The following is a 20,673-nucleotide window of genomic DNA, read 5'->3' on the forward strand; positions in this document are numbered from 1 at the left end:
TTAAGTGATAATAACAAATTAAAAAATTGTAAATTACCATAAACGATTAAATATATGGATAGATTTGACCCAAACTGATGTCGGTATATTTTAAAACCAGGTGATAACCCAAATGTGTATAATATAATCTCTTAATAATTAGATCCGGCTTCCATGGCCTAATTTTGCTGTTCCATTAAGCTTGCTATCGCACATGATGGGGCTGGGGCTGCACCCTTTGATTGTATATATATTGTATTATATATCATATCATACATATGATATTGTATACACTGTCTTTTATGTATCAAGTGTGCAAGTCAAGTTTACTTCAATACACGCTAGCTAGCACAATATTCTATTAAATTTTTAGAAAAATAAATTATACCCTTCCAATTTTTTTGACAAGTATTTATGATATGTATGAAGTATACATGGAGTTTAGTGAAACTTCACATCATGAGTACTTATTAGAAAAACAACTAAATAAATCTCATGAATTCCACACATAGTATTTGTCTAAACTTGAACACAATCTATAAGTTGATAGGTCTGATCTAAGGCGTAAGGATTATCGATCCAACGGAAATCAATTGAAAACAAGAGATTAACCATCATATCTTAAGGGTCTTATGCACCAAACGAATCTAATGGTTCATTTTGGTCCATATCAGGTAAGTTATCAAAAAATTAAAAAGAAAAATTTGTAAAATAATCGAACTTGACCCATTGTGCAGTATATATAACTGTATAAGTAATAAGCAACTTCCGATACAACCTTTTAGGAGTTATAGGTCTTGTCTTTAACAATACATAAAAAAAATTGAGATGTTAACAACCTTATTCTTATTTATGAATTATTGCATTAAGCTACTATAAGTATGGTAATAATATTAAAAGAATCGTATTAAAAAAAGAAGCTGGGCGGGAACGTTGATGTATACGATTTCTATATAGTGGCAATAAATGAAGTAAGTGGCGCATAACTCGCGTTTACTTAATTTCTCAAACATGGCATGTGATGAGATCTCACTTTACTCCTAGTAAACATTCAAATTGGTATTCAACTACTATTTATATATTCCCTTCTAATCCTCCCTAAATCAAATAACACATACATTTCTTTCATTACCTAGCTAGTTTCTTCACTAACATTATTAAGAATGTCGAAACAGTTGGTTCTCATCGCTCTCTGCCTCCTTCCAGTCTTCACCACTGCCTTAGTCTCTAGCAACCCGTTCCGCCTCAAGGGCCGTGTCTATTGCGACACTTGCAATGCCGGTTTTGAAACCTCTGCCACCACATACATCGCTGGTATATCTATATCTCCCTAATGTCATCGACTTATTTACTTTGTTGTTTTTATATGTTTGTATATATATTTAGGATTCAAAACTGTTTATTTGATTATTGCGTTTCGTTTTTAGACACCATATAAGCAACTTTTTAATTTAATGTGTTTGATATTGCTTACAAGTAAAAAAAAAATAAAAAAATAAGCAATATTGGAATTTGGAAACATCATATTGTATTTATTTTTTTCACCATTAATTATAAAATTGTCATTATATGAAAAAAAGAACGCAAGCTGGCAACTAGCTGTGCTGCTAATCCTTTTTATTTCAAACCCAAGACGTTAATTTAAATGCTATATTATAGATCTTGGCGTCAGAACGTTACTTGGCACTTACTCTGATTGTAAATGATGTGTAGGTGCGACGGTTAGAGTCGAGTGCTTGGACAGGTATACAATGAGCTTGAAGTACACCCTTAGTGCGGTCACTGATGCCACCGGGACATACGAGATGGAAGTACCAACCGATCACGGTGATCAAAAATGTGAGTGTACCCTCGTGAAGAGCCCAGACAGCAAGTGTGCCCAGCCCAGCATTGGTCGCAACCGAGCAACTGTCATCCTTACACGCAACAATGGCATGAACAACGATGCTCGTTATGCTAACGCTATGGGTTTCGCGACAACAACTCCATTGCCCGGATGCAAGGAGCTCATCAGATCTTACTTTGCGGATGTCTAGATTTACTTATTTTCTTATATAGTTATATTATTACATTGATATATCGATCTTGGTAAAATGTCCTCATTTGCTGAAGAATAATTACACACTAATTTAGTGCATGTTATAATATTGTGTCTTGTTGATTACTAGTATAATGGTACAATCACAGTGTTCTTTTAGTTTCTTGTGTTTGACTATTCAATTGTTTGAACTTTCTACCTATATAAAGTCTACTATATGTTCTACACCTATAATTTTATTGTAAAACTAAAGTTAATAGTTTGACTTGTTTTATTATACAACTAATCTTCAAAAATATTGAGGGGAATTCCTCTTGCATAAAGGGCTGGAACGCCCCGGGGAATGCCTCTCATTGGCCCCCAGGGGCGTTCCCAACGAAAATTTGCCCCTTGCCCGTTCGATTTCAGACGGTTCCCCTTTACTTTATTTGCAGGCCACGTGTCTTGTATATATTGGAGAAGGGACGTTCCCTTTTTTTCACAACTCCGTGTAGTCTTATATGTTTAGTGATATACCAGCTTTATGAGTATGTCATCAATATTATTAGCGTACAACTTTGTTGAGTTTAATCAAATATAAAGATGGATAATATAAACCTTGAATAATTCAATTTACTTGGTTTTTATTTAGGCTATAAAAAATGATAAAGTTCTTCTAAAAAGTTTGTAGACGCAACTTAAAAGAAAAAAATGATTTCCGAGAATAAAATTGAAAAGTAAAGTCGTACATAGGAAATTGGCAAAAATTGGCCTATGGCATCATTGCCCCCCTTCATTTCAGCATCAATCGGCAAGCGATATGAAGCCCAACTCGACCTCACCATGCCGATGAAATTATACATTGGGCGTGTTGGAGATGAAAGTATACATTGGATGTGTTGGGAGAAGTATATATACATCACCAAAATGCTTGTAATTAATTAATCATTATATGTTTCAAGCATCCATTATCAATTATCCAATCTTCATCCTCAATAACACTACCGAGACATACCTACAAAGCTTGGTACCATGGTATCCAATCGCAAGTCTGTGGTTGTTAATGTCAAACACTCATTCCATGTGTCAACTACTCCACATGAAAATACTCTACTACTTTGAGTCGTGTCACACATAAACATGTACTTTACTTCTGGGTGTTCCCCTTTACACATTAGCTTATTACAGATTAATTTGGGTTAAGCTTAAATCTTTTCCATCTTTGTGATCCGGAGTTTGAACACTTATTAGTTTCCTCATAATCCATTTTATCACATTATGACCCTTAACGTCCACTTAAAATTACAAGTTAATCATATACGTTGTACTATGTGTACAAGTCCATCAACATCAAACATAACACATTCATAAACAATATCAAATTCGAGCTCATGACTATCCAATTTTATACTCGTACTTAGTTTTATAATTAACTAGCTTTAGTTTTTTATGGTTCATTATCAAATTTTCATATACATAAAACATATAACTGTTATGTTCAATCATCAAAGTCACGACTCGTTTTCATGTTTAATACTTTTATTTTTCGCGTTGTTTTGAACGTGTTAAACCACATAAAACACAATTGTCAAGCTCTATTTAATAATTAATATTGCCACTATGCTAGAGAGTAGAGACCCAAATCCTTTTTTTTTTATCCGGGCATATCCACCGTTTGCATATTCTTTGGCTTTTTCTTTATTCTCCCTTTTTCATCATTACCAAATTTGACCCCAATCACTCATTCCCTCACTAAAAAAACCCTCATTTTGTGTTTACCCTAAAGTAAGTAAATAATGTCATTCTCACCCACATTCAATGCTTTCATCTTCCCCCCCTTAATTCTCCATTTTTCTTCAAAACCCAAATACCACCATTTCTACTAATTTTCTTATTTTTCTTCACTTCATTTCTCTAACAAAAAAATTTATACATACATTTGAAGAAAAAAAGAAGAACAAAATGGGGATATCAAGTTCTAAAACAGAGAAATGTGAAGCATTACGTTTATGCAAAGAAAGAAAAAAATTCCTCAAAAAAGCAATTGATTCAAGGTATGATTTTGCAGCTGCTCATCTTACTTACATTCAATCCCTTAAAAACATAGGAATTTCTTTATATAAATTTGCAGAATCTGAGGTTGTTTTGTTAGATAATTTAGACCCATCTGCTAACTTGACTCAAAATGAACAAACCCCGAATCTTTCGCCCTTGACGCCGCAAGCCGGCGGTGGGTCCGGTGTGTCGAGTTTGAGTTATATGAGGTCTAGTGTGAGCAATGCAGTTACTGTTAGTTTAAATCCTAGTAATATTGATATTAGTACTAATAATAGGGTTTATGTGAATGATGTGGATTTTACAATGCCGCCCCCTCCCCCGCCCCCGTTTGAATCCGGGTCTACGTGGGATTATTTTGGTCCAAATGATGAAAATGAGAGTTTTAGATTTGTGGGTCATGATGGGTTTCATGTGAATTTTGATAATATGAGCGTGCGTAAAGATTTTGATGTTAAAGATAGTGGTGTGGATGGGGGAGTTGTGGGGCGTGATGAGTCTGCGAAAACTGATGGAAATGGGTCGGATGGTGTTGCTTCAAAAACGGTGGAATTGGATAATGGAAGTGATTCTGTTGGTGGTGGTGTTTTGGTTTGTAGAAATTCTCAAGCGGAATCGAATAAAGATAGTTGTTTGACTGAGGGAGAAAGAGAGGATCCTTCTGAGTTTATTACACATAGGGCTAAGGATTTTCTTTCTAGCATCAAAGACATTGAGAGTCGGTTCTTTCGAGCATCTGAATGTGGGAAAGAAGTTTCGAGAATGTTGGAGGCAGATAAAATCTGGGTTGGCTATTCTGAGGCTAAAGGTATGTTATACGGCCTCGTTACCATTTTAATTTCATCTTTGTTTTGTTTGTTTTTTTTTCTTGAAGTTCATATGTTTTTAAGTTTTAGTTGTCTACTGTAGGGAGCTCGACCGCATCAAGTTTGTTGTGTGTTAATTGTTGTAGAGGAAAAACAGCTCTGGTTTCACATGGTAAGTATTGTAGCTGTTGTCACTGTTTGTGTAATATCCTTGTTAGGATGGACTGATTTGTAGAGGACTTGGGAAGTATTTGTGCAAGCCCGAAAAGTATATTTTGTAGTGTTGAAATAAAATATAAAATGTCAATACGTATCAAGCAGTCATTCTCATGCAATACCATATGAAAATAGAGCCTTTGGAGTTTGACTCATAGAACTTGATTAAATAAGTGCTTCGATTAGATATGCCTTTAATATTGACCTAAGATGTATCTGCGGTGCCCTACCATACCGGTTCTATTTCTCTGATCTTTACAAAAGGTTTTGTTGTAATCTGATGGAATCTATGCTGGTGTCATAATTCGTTTTTATTTGTTAATGCAATTATCTTGGTTTCATTTATTAATGTTTAGTTCAAATTTTATGTTTTCAATTATAGAACCTCAACATGTGACAAAAGTTATTACATGGAAGCGGTCAACATCCTCACATTCATCATCTTCACGAAACCCTTTAGCTTCAACATCGAAAGATGATAATGATGATAGTGGAAGCGATTTTATAGAAGAATTTTGCATGATTGCTGGAAGCCATTCTTCGACTCTTGATAGACTTTATGCATGGGAAAGGAAGCTCTATGATGAAGTGAAGGTTGTCCTCTAAAGTCATTTCTTATTTACATTTTTTTTGTTTTAGCATATGGTACAATCTTGACAGCTGAAATCTGTAAGTATAGCTATCTGAATTAGATGCGCTTAAATTCTTAAGAAACACGTAGCAGTAAAACAATATGGGTCAAAACAGGTATTTTTTTTGTTTGGGTCAAAATGGGTGAAGTTGGGTTGGGTTGACATACCAACACTTTTTGTTCAATTCTTCTACATGTTCATTGTAAATAATACTGACCTTCTATATGAGGTCTCATGCATTTTACATGTTTCAACCTATTTTTATCTGTTCTGCCCCTTTGCCCTTTTCCGTTTTAGTCTAGTCTTATAGCTTTACCCATGTGACATGTTGTATATACAACATAACATGATTCAACTCATTTTTTGGCAAATGCGTTGAAATCGACTGCTCCAAAAACACCTGATTCACCAACGCATATTTTCTCTAGAACATAAGGGTGTTTAGTTTCCAGAACTCTATGAGATCAAGCGTCTTTAGAGACATCAGATTATTGCATGTTTGAAACTTTGAATATTTCAAACTTTAGCAACTGGTGCCACTTTGGCATTTTTTTTAGGGTAAAAGGGTTTACCACAAATCTTATTCAAGAAGATCTGAGCATGCTGGAACCAGATCAGATCAATCTGTAATATAGAAAATCATAAATTATGGAACCAAAAACCGAACCAGTCTAAACTAGTTCTGCCCCAAACTTCACCATGAACCGAATACATGCTTAAGTTTGTTATTAAGTTTAAAAGTACAAGCGTAAGAAAGTGTTGTTTCAACTTTCAAAAAGAAAGGTATGTTTCTGTCTTTCTATACGACCAGGACTTGCCAAAAACCAATCTGTTGATAAATCTTAAACCTGAAAATTAAACGAAAAAACAGGTTTCAAATAAAAAAAGATCTTGAACTGAGAGCGAAGCTGAACTTAGCTGGTTATTTCTGGTCTTAGTTTGGTTCTTAGGGTTTGTTCGTCCAGTTTTGCACTCATTGTGTGGCTTTAAATTCACTTTATAATCAAGTATTTTGATGGACTTTTTTTGGTGATTCTGCAGGCCAGTGAATCTATTAGGAAAGAATATGACAGAAAGTGTGACACGCTGAGACACCAATTTGCGAAGGATCAAAAAACGCATGTGATTGATAAAACACGAGCTCTAGTGAAAGATCTTCATTCAAGAATCATAGTTGCCCTGCACACTGTTGATTCCATATCTAAACGGATTGAAAAAATGAGAGACGAAGAGTTACAACCACAACTCCTAGAACTCATTCAAGGGTAAGAATCTTATTGCCTTGCTACTTCATTGTCATTGATATGTTACTTTTTCTTATCTGAATTGATCTGCATTCGAAACTGATTAGATAATCCATTTCGTACTTGCTGCAAAAAAAGTCATTATTTTTTTATAAGTTTTTATAGAATTACTTGATTACCCAACGTAGTCTGGATTCTGAAAAACCTCCATTTTTAGTTATGTATATTATCATGATTATGTTGTTTTAAATTTTTAAAATGATCAAGGTTGGGGAACTCGCAAGTCGCAACGTGGACTTGGCTCGGCCTGGGTCTGAGTTAAGAGTACTCGTTCACTCAGGGAGCAATCCTATTGGATCTTTTTATATAATGATATCCGGAGTTAATATGTAATAAAAAATAAAAAAATAGACTAGGAACTTCAAACTTAGACATAACAACTCATACTAATGTACCGAGATTTTTCTTCCACGGTTGTCTATCCCTAAACACAAATCCATCTCAAACTAAAAATTCTATCACATTTCTACAGTATCACCACCATAAAAGGGTTGTATTTTTTAATTTCATAAAGAACAAGAAAGTTGACTGACATAACCCTATTTGACCTGAGTTGACCAACTATCCTGTGTTTAACCCGTGGACCGAGGTTATACTCCGAGTTGTGCTTATTTGCCTTGGGTGGCTTTTGAGTAGCAACGACTCGCCGAGTAAGCGGCCGAGTTAATTGATTTTTACAACCATGTAAATATTAAAATTTGTTAGATTTTCAAGCATCTTACTTTTTAACTATTGCCATAACGAACTCATCATTGAAGCACTTTTTGTACATTCTGTTATAGTTGAATTCTTGATTTTTGATTATGCAACATTGCAAATTCTTGTGCAGCCTAAACAGGATGTGGAAAGCTATGCTCGAGTGCCATCACGCACAGTATATAACTATCTCATTAGCTTACCATATAAAGAAACAGAAAAATGGAACTCGTCAAGAAGAAAGAAACAAGCAGATAATGGATGAACTTCAAAACGAGATTGAATGCTTTGGTTTAAGCTTTGCAGACATGGTAAACAGTCAAACTTCATATGTTGAATCAATCAACAGTTGGCTCCAAAACTGCATCATACAACCTAAAGAACGTCTGAGAAAGCGACCCTGGTCTCCTCGAAGGTCTGTGGGTCCACCTATATTTGTAATATGTCGTGATTGGTCAGCTGGAATCCAAAGTCTCCCTTCTCAAGAACTAAATGATGCCATTAAAGCGTTTTTAGCTCATCTCCATCAGCATTCAGCTCAAGATGTTGACCAAAAAGAGACCTCTTTGACTGGAGAGGAGGATAAAGGTGAAGAAGAAAGGAAGAATGATGATGAGACGCCTTTGAACTTGCGGTCAATGCATTCGAGTTTGACTAAAGTTCTTGATGGGTTAACCAAGTTTTCCGAGGCTTCATTGAAGATGTATGAAGATATTAAGCAGAAAAGTGAGGCTGCTCAAAGTATGTATTCAAATTACAGGCCACCACCAAGAGCTTTCAGCATATGAAGTTTTCTGTTTTGAGAAAATTAGCAAGTGGATTTTTGAACTGTGAAAATTAGCATGTAGTCTTTTGTCATGTGAAGGAATAGGCAACTTGATTAATCGAATGTTTAGTATGCAATCACGTGTTACATCGGTTGCAAGGTAGATTTGTAAGATGCAAGTTTCAGAATGACCTTTTGCCGTGATTTTAAGTTCATTTGAGTATTACTCTACATCGTAGACTCGTGTGGTATTTTGGTATTTAAGTCCATGATAGTATTCTGGATTAGATCCCTTTAGTAGAATTTCAATTTAAGGGGTCAAGTTAGAATGTTTTCAAACCTTGAATAAAACCAAAAAGTCATGATTCGAATATGATTATTAAAAGATTCATCTTAATCCTATTATTTTAGTGGCGGGGACATGTAATATTAACACAGAAGTTATCTCAATCCATATTATAGAGTTCTAAATGTATCCGTATGTAATAGTCTTGGAATATTAGTGGAGTTTGAATAATGAGTTATTGGGTTCGGTATTCTCATATATTTTGGAAGTCTCAGATGTCAGAAGACTTAAGTATGCAATTTAATATCTATAGTTAAATAAGGGAAATGATTAATCATCTTAATTAATTAGCTTAAAAATTTTTCTAATTTATTGGACGATGACTTGTAAAAATTAAAAGAAGTTTAGGAAAAAAATTAAGTGAAATTCACTTGTCACATATTTAAAAGGATTTTTAAAAGGTTTTAAAAGAATTTTTAAGTTAATGTTTAGAAGAATCAATCATTTTCTGTTAAATAATTCCCAAATAGCAAAAACACAAATTTGTGATCTTCAAGAATTGCCACATTTGTATGTTATGTAGATGGCAATATCAATTCCCAAATAATAAAGCTATCATATATCATAATTATATTTTAATGAGATTTGATATTACAATGCTTTGTCAAATTCATACCACATTTCTGATAGTTTGTATCCATACTTTTTTTTTTTACTGGCAGAAATATATATAGGATTTTGTTAATGAAAACCTTTAGGTTGTCAGTAAAAATTAATTGGGTGCATGAAATTTTGTACCTTACTGTTAGAAAAATCAGAAGGCAATCTTTAATATATAATGTATAAGTTATTAAGTATGTAATAAGTTGTTAGTGACAGTCTTTAGGGTTGTCATTATCATTTTCTATATATATATATATATAAACAACTAGCAAAATCACTAGTAGTCCAAGGATTCAAATTTACAATACATGTACAAAATTTAGACACCTAAAAAGTCCAGATCAGACTGTGAGAACACCAAAAGAGATGAAAAAAACCTGAAAAACAGCCCAGGAAAAAATCCCCGGGGCCAAGCATCAGTTTTCACCGTAGCTCGTTTTTTATGGTGTTCTCGAATTGATCCGGACCAAAAAGAAACACCATACTTGATTGATAAACATATTATTTGATCCTACTGTTATTTCTTTATGACTTTATTGGATTTGATCCTTCTTAAAGTGAGTTTAATCTTTGAAGACTCACCCGTCAATTTGATCTTTTACCGGATAGAGATTCTCTAAAGTTCAAGTAACTTTATAGGTAAAAGTATGAGAATCTTGACCCTTGGATTAAATTCAAGGGTTAAGATCCAAAGATGACCCTTGGATAGAGATTTTCTAAAGTTTAAGTAACTTTATAGGTAAAAGTATGAGAATCTTAACCATTGCTTTTAATCCAATGGTTAAAATCACATAACTTTACCTATAAAGTTCATTTGAACTTTAGAGGATCTCAATCCTTTTTTACCGGTTTTGTAATAGGGAAAGTGTTATATGATGTTAACATTATATGTAATCCACTCATACCAATTTCCACACATGTTAAATAGCCCCCATAAATTTTAAGATTTATGAGGAGAACATTATATATAACTATTATATAACTAAATGATGTTAACATTATATAAGTTATCCCCCAACTTTGTAATAAATGTATCTTGCGTTCAGTTTCTGCAGTTACGTTTGGGGGACTCATTCTCTCATTCATGTTCATTGTTGGCATTATTGTCATACTTGAAACCTTTATTGAAGCGTTAAGAGGTAGCAGTGTTTAGAATGGCATTGGGTCAAAATAGTACGTGTTGACTTGGGTTGAGACGATTTGGTGCGAGTCATACTATTTTCATTGTAATCTAAATTTCTTTCACAAGATGGTGAGGTTTTATTCATCAAAATTCACTTTTGGAGAAATCTTTTTGTTTTGTACTGATGGAAACGGGTCAGGCTTGGTTTAGCTTTATTTTTTGTTTTGACCCATATTTGCTAGTATAAAAGAACCCAAACAAACTCATTCATAATTGAAGGATTAAATTAGCACCCCATCTAGAAGGCTCATCAAAATTTGTGTTGCAAGTTTTGCAGCTGATTGAGGATATTGCAAGGACTCTACTCTGGTGAGGTTTCTTTACTTTGTGAAGATATTTGTGAAGTGATCTATGAGTAATCCTTATTTTTTTCACGGTTCCCGTACGCCCGGCCGCGGCAAGATATTGGGGGTCGGAAATGGGTCAAAACAGGGGACTTATTAATCAAATTGGAGGTTCTTTGGCTATGTGCCAATACAATTGTAAATTGTAATAACTTATTCCAATAGGAATACAGAAATTCAACGTTAGAGGACAGTTTTAATGATGAATGAATATTTACCATAAACTAGGTGTTTTTAAATTTTTCTGAAAATGTACAAGTACAGAAAAATATCGAAAACAAATAATTAAACGACACGAAAGTAGTGACTTACGAAGTCGATTGCATTCATCAGGCATGGGTATATATACGTTTAAACTCTGCTTTAGTTATATCATAGGGACGACGCTCAACAAAGATTTTTACGGGAGGTGATGCACGTGGAGAGCACAAGAGACTTCTCAAAGTCATCATCTCTTCATCTCTTCTCAAAGATTTTTACGTTAGCGTTTTCAGCACGGGTGACTTGGTTAACATAAGCTTCACAAAATCCATTTCCTGCTTCAAGTAAATAAAATGTTCAAGCTCAATTACTTCCAGATGCTCCATCCAAATATTCGAATAATCTTGCAAATCAATGGACTCTATCTCGTCTTTGTCAAGATCCGGATCATCTCTATTTATCTATATCATTTGTCAGTAGGAATATATATATATATATACCTTGAGCCTAAGTTTCTCCAAATTTGGAGAGCTTTTGATAACAAGAGCCACAAATGGTAACGCATCAAATAACTCAAAGAAACGTATATCTACAAAACAGAAGGATTTGAGGTTGACTAAAGCGGTAGGAACCTCTTTCGGAACTCACACGAAATGCAGAAGCCTGTTTCTAGAGATGAATACATCGTCCAAGTATAGGGTTGTAAGACTACCAAATCCTTTGAACGTTCGCAGATGACACCCCGCGAGAGAAAGGTGTGTTAACTGATTCATCGAAAAGAAAGAATGGGGTAGTAGCGTATACCAAGTCGAATAACCTAAGCAAAGCGTAAGTTTCTTGAGGGTATTGATTCTTGACAAATGAAGGATTATTTGGTCAAGTTCAGCACAGTTTTTGTCAATTTCTATGGAAATTGAAAACACCTCAATTGGACTTTGGTGGAGTAACAAAACTTGGTATATAGCATTGAAAAATGTTTGCTTCAAAGTGGACAGCTCATAATTATCATCATGGGTGGATACTTCAAATTGAGACGCATTGAAGGCAAGTCGAGGAATGTTGGTCCAATTGTACCTCCAATTCTTGGAGAGGATACTCCTCCTCACCGCGTCTTGAATCGGTACAAGACATAGGATGTTTGCGATTATGGGCTCGGGAAGGGCATTAATTCTATCTGAATTCAAAGAACGTTGAGCTTTCATATCTTTTCTTTCTATATAACTAAAATAGGATAGCTAAGTTTCTATGTGACGATTCTTTTATGTTGACAACTAAGCTTTTTTCCTATGTATAATATTGTGGTTAAAAGTCTATCTTTATAATAGCCTTATTTTTAATCTTTGCTTTCTAATTTAATTTAATATCTTTATATATTAAATATTAAATAAATTTGTTCAACAATAATTCTTTCTATAAAATATTACTTAGATTTGATTTGTCTTTAATACTATCTTATCTTCTCATCTTCAATTAAATCTTTTTTAATGTTTTAATTATTTATGTATTATATAACTTTTATGATAAATAAATGGAGTATATCTTGTTACTTACAATCCAATACTTATAAATATAAATAAATATTCTCTATTATTATTATTCATACTAGAAAATCTCTATAAATAATCTTCTCATATTTATGTATTTATGATATATAATTGTTTTTTTTTTCTCACTAAATGGAAGTTCGATCTACAAAGAAATAATTAAAAGTCACATCCAAATTTTTTTTCACAACATAAATTTTGTAAAAAAACGGTAATCGCATCCAAATTTTGTAAAAAAACGGTAATCGCATTCATTTTTTTAAAGCTATAGTTGTACAAAACATAAATAGGTCACCTTAACTAATAATATTATCAAAATAAATTGTATCCATGTATTTTTTTTCTATGTGACATTTTTAGTTTTTTGCCCCATTGAATTTTCATATTTAAGTTGTCATGTATGATCTTAATCATTAATTTTAAACCTAATCATCAATCATAATATTAATCATTGATATTTATTTTTCTATTTTGTATACATTATACTACATTTTTTTTTATTATTTCAATGATAATTAGTTTTTTATCAAATAATATCGTTTGTTATATTATATTTATTTTTGAATATTATATTTAATAATTATATATCATAAGAAAGATTTTTATGATTTATAAATATTTATGTTTTGTAGTCATGCTTTTAAATATTTGACGTATATCATATATTTATAAATTATAATTTTATTGTTTGTATCACAGTTTTTTACTTGATCATAAATTATGAATAATAATGTAACTATCAGTTATTGTAATTTTTATTTTTATTCTATTATTCCGCACAATGTGCGGGTTTAATCTAGTTTAAAATATGCTGCATGCAAAAACCAATTCAACATATATATATATATATAGGAGAGAGATCAAATAAGAAGGTGTCTTAAGGAGAGAAGGGGGAGAAGGTCTTATGAACCAATCAGAACTCGACATGTGGATTTAAAAAAAAAAGAACGGGGTGGCATTTTTGTAAATAAATCAAACTTTTGTCAGCCTGGTTTTGGGTCAGCTTGGGTCTGGGTCAGCTTGAGTTATGATCAGCTTGGTTGGTCAGCTTGGTCAGCTTGGTTGGGTCAGATTGGTTAGCCTGGGTTATGGGTCAGCTTGGTCAGTCTGGAATCTGAGTCAGCTTGGGATCTACATTTGTGTAGATTATGTGTAGTTTTGTGTCAAGCTGACCTAACCCACGCTAACCAAGCTGACCCAACCTGACCCAGACCCCAAGCTAACCCAACCCAACCCCAAGCTGACCCAAGCTGACCCCAAGCTGACCCAAAACTTATAATCTACATTTGTGTAGATTGTGTCAAGCTGACCCAACCCAAGCTAACCAAGCTCACCCAACCTGACCCAACCTGACCCAGACCCCAAGCTGACCCAGCCCAACCCCAAGCTGACCCAACCTGACCCCAAGCTGACCCAAAACCCATAATCTACATCTGTGTAGATGTAACACCCCAAAAATTTTAAGGTAAAAGAAATTAACCCTTTTTTGTAGTTTTGACATTAAATTAATTTCCTAGTATTTTATTTTTGATTATGGGGTTAATTTAGTTGGAACTTTAGCGGATAACGGGTATTAATACCCACAAATTTCAGTTGGGTCGTGGCAAGCCAGGGAGGTGCCAGCCAACTTCTTTTTCCCTTGACTCACACTTCCACTTTGTTCTTCAACAATTCCTTCATGCAATTCTTCTACTTCATTTCAAATATTAAGGCAATTCTCTCTTTAATTCAAGAATAAGAATACCCATATTAATCATCACCATCAAATAATCTTCAACTAAGAATTCAAAAGCTAGGGTTTATGGATTTGGTGGTGGTGGCCGAAAATTGAGAGAAGAAGGGGAAGAAATTGTGGCTTGAAAACCCTAATCTATTATCTTCCATTGATGGAGATATTGATTTCCCTTAATTTAGTTTCCTTCTCTCTTTTGAATTTAGGGTTCATGAATGAACCAATTTGGGGGTTTTACTAGAAATTGAATTATGGTTAATTTTTCCCAATTCCTTAGTTAACCTAGTTGTCATTGAGTTATTTGATGTGTTTGATTATGAAATTGATAAGTCCTATGTGATAATTTGAGTTTGTGAGAAAAGATGAAATTTTGCTAGTTATTGGAATATGGATGAAAATGGTAGGATGAACTACCTAATGTTGTTGTTAAAGATGAAAGTGACTCAATGACAAATGGGTTGGGTTTAGAAAAAGGCTAGTGGTTGAGAATGGTTAGCTTGAGCTAGTCAAGTTGTGAATGTAAACTTATGCATTTTATGATATGATCATAGGTTGAGCTTGTTGAGCATTATCATTTTAGCATTGTTTTCCAAGTTGTGGAGGAGGTGAGTATATTTGCATACCTTTATGTTTATGTTGGATCAATTGACCACATCATGTTGAAGCCTTTTGTCCATGGTGGTTTTGACGATTTCATGTTGAAGTTTATTTGTCCATGTGTGGTAATTGATGCTGCATTAGCCCGTGTGGGGGCATAGTATTGATTGAGGCCTAAGAACCTCGGGGGCCTAAGAACCCCGATAGTTGATCTACTGAGGCCTAAGAATCTCCGGTGGCCTAAGAACCCCGATAGATGATCATGATTATGTTGTTTAGCTTATATGGATCCATATATGTGTTGTTAGTATACAAGGTGCATATGTAAATGTGACATGACGATGCCATAGGTTATATGTAAAAGTCCTTGTACTTTGCTCTCCTTCGTATTCGTAAATGTATGCAAGTATATTCACTAAGCCTTTGCTTATATTTTTAGTTGTTTACCCTTTTATAGGTAGTTCCGGAAGAAGGAACTAGTGTGGTTGATTTGAAAGATTTGATAGAGCTTGAAGTGGTACTTTGCAATATTTGAAGGTATTAGGTCATTCATGGATGAATGGCTAGTTTTGGCTTTTAGAGGCTTAGAAGTCCCTCTCCCTTTGGCTCTTGATACATTCCGTTTTGGTGGTCTTGTTTTGGTCAAATTGTGTAAATGGGCAGGTGTAAGTTTCAGCAAATGGTGAAGTTGTATTTGGACAAAAATAGCGTCAAATGGGTAATTGACCCATTCTTTGTGTTCAAGGGTTTTGAAACTAGGCTAAATTGTAATTATGTATACAACGTGTTTGTAATGTTGTTGGTAATCTTTGGAAAGTGTTTGGTAAAGTTCGTTTTGAAATTTGAAGGTCACAAGTTCGATTTAGTGTCAAAAATGTGTTAGGGTTGCTGATGTGCTGCCCACTGCGGCGCAGTGGGGGTGATTTTACCCACTGCGGCGCAGTGGTTTTCCTCGACCAAAATCGATGTTCTTCCCACTGCGGCGCAGTGGGGCTTTGTCCCTTTCTTTGCCGAGGATATCCACGGCGGCGCAGTGGGGAGTCCTCGACCCACTGCGCCGCAGTGGGGTATAAAAAAAAAAATCTTATGTTTTCGGTTTATCGAGTCTAGTCCTTTCAGTAGATTGTGTCAAGCTGACCCAACCTGACCCAGACCCCAAGCTGACCCAACCCAACCCCAAGCTGACCCCAAGCTGACCCAACCCCAAGCTAACCCAACTTGACGCCAAGCTGACCCAATCAGACCGTGACCCAAATCTGACCAAACTGATCATGCTGACCAACCAAGCTGATCAGAACCCAAGCTGACCCAGACCAAGCTGACCACCCAACCTGACCCAGAACCCAAGCTGACCTACCAAGCTGACCCAGACCCAAGCTGACCCAAAACCAGGCTGACAAAAGTTTGATTTATTTACAAAAATGCCACCGCACATTTTTTTTTCATTTTGACACATGTCGCGTTCTAATTGGCCTATAGGACCTTCTCTCCCGTCTCTCCTTAAGACACTTTCTTTCAGGATCTCTACCATATATATATATATATAGGTTAAGAGTAAAATAAAACAAGTATTAAAGTAAAACAAATAAAACAATCCATTTTCCTTAACTAAAACTTATTGTGCATCAGTTTATAATTGTATTTTATGAATTTCCGTGCATCAGTTTTTTCATAATCCAATGGTCAAAATATATTCTTATTTGTTTTACTTTAATACTTGTTTTCCAATAACCAACCCCTCTCTCGCTCTATATATATATATATATAAATGACATAAGATGAAAGTAAATATAAAATTGTCTAGTATGGCAATTTGGATATAAAACCTCATACATATGATATATTTTTTTAATATTATTTAATATAGGTATACATATGTTATGAATACAGAAAAGTTAACCATATGCGAATGATGAATTCAATCATCAGTTGGGTAATATCTCATTCTGATATTATAAATTCATTATCAGATTGTTCCTTAAATTTTTTTAATGCAACAAAGGAATAAAAAATATATATGGGAAAATATAATGCTCACAAACTTTCTTCATTAATTTTGAAACGTGATTGAATAAATAAACAACCCGCTCTGAATATAAGGACAACATGAAGAGTTATATGATATCAACAGCAGGTAAGTTAACCCCATATATATATATATATTTAATCAAACATTCATATGATTAAAGTTTTTCATCAAGAACTAATTATATCACAATTATTGCCATGTTTATACAAGGTGAGTAAAAAAATTTACCTTTATAAATCGACGAATACTTAAATTAAAGAGTATGTGTTTAAAAAAAGAATGAAAATCACTAAAGACTATACATCTATTTAAAGATAGAAACTATATCATAAATAATTAGTTGGTTTAATGGATATGTTCATAGTGTGTGCTTGTTTTTTTCTCGCATGTCGCAAGTTCGAGCCTCTTGCTTTATATATTTTCCATTATTTAAGCTACTTTATTAATTAACTAATAATTAATGGTGACATGTAAACATAACATCATGTACATGTAGCATATGACTCCTAACAAAAACGACAAGAAAGTGACACGTCAGCAAAATGCTTATGTGGCAAGGAAAGATATATGACACATGAGCACTGAAATATAGAGAATTATATATATATAAAGATAAAGATACTAGGTTTTTGGCCCGTGCGTTGCACGACCTAAGTTAAATTTCTAACAAATAAAAGCTTAACATAAAAGAAAACTTCAAGAGAAGAACAGACATAAATTTTTGTGAAGTTTTCACATCCTTAAACGTATAAACTACGACAATCCCGGATACTGTTATTACATTTATTATTAAAAACAGTTATATCTGCACACCATGTGGTTACAATAGTATTTTCATTCTCAAGTACGACACACATTATCATGCATATATATAAGAAAATGTATCATGTATTATCAATTATTGATGTTAAAAAATATGAATCGTAAGGAAAATGTATCATTGGATGATATTTTCCTTAATGTTAATGAAAGTTAAAATATTTAAAGAAAAATAAAAATATATATTTTTAGAATAGAATCTCAGCTAAAAGTAAATATTATTGTTATGGACTTATAAGAAGAACATATCTTATCATCATATGTATGTAAGAAGATATCTTTTAATATACTAAAAAAGACAGTTGTTTTAATAATTTATTAACTAATCACAGCTCTCGATTTCCTCCGGTTGATAAGTTTGACCATCTCACTCTTTATATAGTAAAGTTGTTTTGAAGGTCACACATTCTATGCATTTACATACTCTGTAATAACTTTTTTTAGATAAACAATCTTTTATTATATAAAATGAAATAACTTGAATAAGACGGTAATAAAGACAACCACTACAGAAAGAAAAATAAAAAGAGCATCAATAACTATAACCTTTATTATCAACACATAATAACATGTTTTGCTAAAAAATGTTGAAATGGAAGAGGCGATATGTAATCAGGGATTCCAGGTGCGCTCTATATATGTGGACCTGGTTAAGAAAACATATTCATTGAATTTGTTCACTCATTATTAAAAAATTGATGATACTTATTAAATTAATGAAGTTTTTATAAACAACTCATGTTGATACACGTGGATTAAAGATAGTTATAAGAAGAGAATATAATCACTTATTCATTATAAACTTAGTAATAAAAGTATAGTATGTGACCGTATTAAGGAAATCTTTTAAAATTTTTTGATCATTTAATTAATTAAAAAAAACCTAATAATTATTATTTAGATATATTATTATAGGTGTGAGTCATTTTGAGAACTCTTAAAAAAAAGAACTCAAGAACTATTCTGGACCACACATTCTTTTCTTTTTTTTCTCTCTTCAGTTAAATAATAAAATTCACCAAAATCATTCAAAATGTTCTAACTCACAAACCATAAATCGTTAGACGAAACAAAAAGCATGGGTAGTCTTAAAATTTCGTCCTCTTTCATTAGAGATCCAATTCGATATACTTTTGACAACTTTTTAATTTTCGTTTTTCTTTTTGGTAGTTACACATAACTTACACATGTGTAGGTTGAACAAAAATTATGATTCGGAACGGGCTTCGCCCTTAAGGATATTCATAAACCAAAGCTAGTGGGGGTGATAGGTCATAGAGGGTGATAGGTCATAGAGGGTGAGAGGTCATAAGGTGATAGGTCATAGAGGGTGATAGGTCATAGGGGGTGACCAGTGAGGGGTGATCAACCTAACGGGCTCCGCCCTTAGCCGCTATTCCTCCGCCATGGACTGACGGGGGCTCCGCCCTTGACCTTCATTTGTTGTGTACATATGTTCATTTACTAATTTACATGTGAAAACAATGATCTTACACATGTGTAGGATGAACCTACACATGTATAGGATGAACGCGATGGGAAAAAAAAAGAAAATTAAAAAGTCGTCAACATTATATCGAATTGGATCTCTAATGAAAGAGGACGAAATTTTAAGACTACCCATGCTTTTTGTTTCGTCTAACGATTTACGGTTTGTGTGATAAAACATTTTAAATAATTTGGGTGAATTTTCTTATTTAATGGAAGAGGGAGAAAATATAAGAAAATGAGTGGTCCAGAATTGTTCTCGCGTTCTTTTTTATTTGTGAATTCTCAAATAACCCTTCCTCTATTATTATATTAGTATTTGTATTAGTATTTGTAGAAAAAATCTCATTAGTTATACACTTTTTTGTATTAAAAGCACGATTTACAACAAATGGTTACTTGAATACTAAATCCAAATCAATATGAACTCCATTCAAGATTCATTCTATCTTTCAATAGAAAAAAATTACAAAAAATTTTCTCCCTTTTTATATATTAGTTTTGCGTATGAATGTTTGAAGTTACAATTGTCACTCAAATTAACATCCTAATTGTTATCAATAAATATGAAAACAATTATAATTGTTATCTAATTAGTAATTATTATAGGACAGATGATTGAAAATAAACTTATTTGTGTTGTGGGCCTGCATCATGATCAAATACATATACTTGAATGTCAAGTATGATCACAAGTATGTATATACTTTAATTTTTAATTATCTTTTAAATTAATATCAAATTATGAGTACAATTGGTTTTAAAAGTTTTATAATAGAGGAATTATTGTAGTATATGTCTTGTGAAATGACTACGACAAACAATTCCATCAGTATGTCTCAGCAAATAATGACAGTGACGAACTTTTGATTATTGTACTACAACTTGCAAAGTATAACACTTGGAGTCGTGTATTTTTAAAATTATAAGCTTTTATTACTTACATGTATGAAGATATAATAATGATAATATCGTAAATCTCGTGTCTAGTGTTGAATACGGGTCTAAAATCTAGTATAATTACATGGTATTACCACCAATTTAATTCAAAATAACAATTCAATTACTTACATGCTCTACATCAAATGAATAGGTATAACCTAGCTAATAGATATTAATATATGTAATGTAATGAGATTGTATGGAAAATTAGAAGTTACATAAAATAATACTTATTAGCTAAATATAGTAATAAAATTAAATAAGTAAACTTGAAAGTTGAGAGAATAAAAAAAATACTTACATAAAAACAACTATAACTATTGTAAAAGAAAAAACTTAACATAAAACACTTTGATAGTCTAATGGTTCGGCAT

General features: G+C 33.2%; 2 protein-coding genes across 2 annotated transcripts; both read left to right on the top strand.

Moving 5' to 3' along the window:
* Positions 1–1,096: 1,096 nt before the first annotated feature.
* LOC122580301 (protein DOWNSTREAM OF FLC-like) lies at positions 1,097–2,146 on the top strand. Its single transcript, XM_043752577.1, has 2 exons — positions 1,097–1,293; positions 1,693–2,146. Exons 1-2 carry the CDS (start codon positions 1,143–1,145, stop codon positions 2,013–2,015), a joined length of 474 nt encoding a protein of 157 aa, XP_043608512.1. The 5' UTR covers positions 1,097–1,142; the 3' UTR covers positions 2,016–2,146.
* Positions 2,147–3,958: 1,812 nt separating this feature from the next.
* Positions 3,959–8,589, top strand: LOC122579983 (nitrate regulatory gene2 protein). Its single transcript, XM_043752249.1, has 5 exons — positions 3,959–4,859; positions 4,961–5,029; positions 5,456–5,667; positions 6,747–6,970; positions 7,839–8,589. Exons 1-5 carry the CDS (start codon positions 3,959–3,961, stop codon positions 8,491–8,493), a joined length of 2,061 nt encoding a protein of 686 aa, XP_043608184.1. The 3' UTR covers positions 8,494–8,589.
* Positions 8,590–20,673: the final 12,084 nt, after the last annotated feature.

Source organism: Erigeron canadensis, chromosome 8 (genome assembly GCF_010389155.1).
Source record: "Erigeron canadensis isolate Cc75 chromosome 8, C_canadensis_v1, whole genome shotgun sequence".
Lineage (NCBI taxonomy): Eukaryota > Viridiplantae > Streptophyta > Magnoliopsida > Asterales > Asteraceae > Erigeron > Erigeron canadensis.

Coding starts and splice junctions, on each gene's coding strand:
- LOC122580301 (XM_043752577.1), top strand. CDS start 1,143: ATGTCGAAACAGTTGGTTCTCATCGCTCTCTGCCTCCTTCCAGTCTTC. Junction 1,294..1,692: donor TGCCACCACATACATCGCTG/GTATATCTATAT, acceptor AATGATGTGTAG/GTGCGACGGTTAGAGTCGAG.
- LOC122579983 (XM_043752249.1), top strand. CDS start 3,959: ATGGGGATATCAAGTTCTAAAACAGAGAAATGTGAAGCATTACGTTTA. Junction 5,030..5,455: donor AACAGCTCTGGTTTCACATG/GTAAGTATTGTA, acceptor TTTCAATTATAG/AACCTCAACATGTGACAAAA. Junction 6,971..7,838: donor CTCCTAGAACTCATTCAAGG/GTAAGAATCTTA, acceptor ATTCTTGTGCAG/CCTAAACAGGATGTGGAAAG.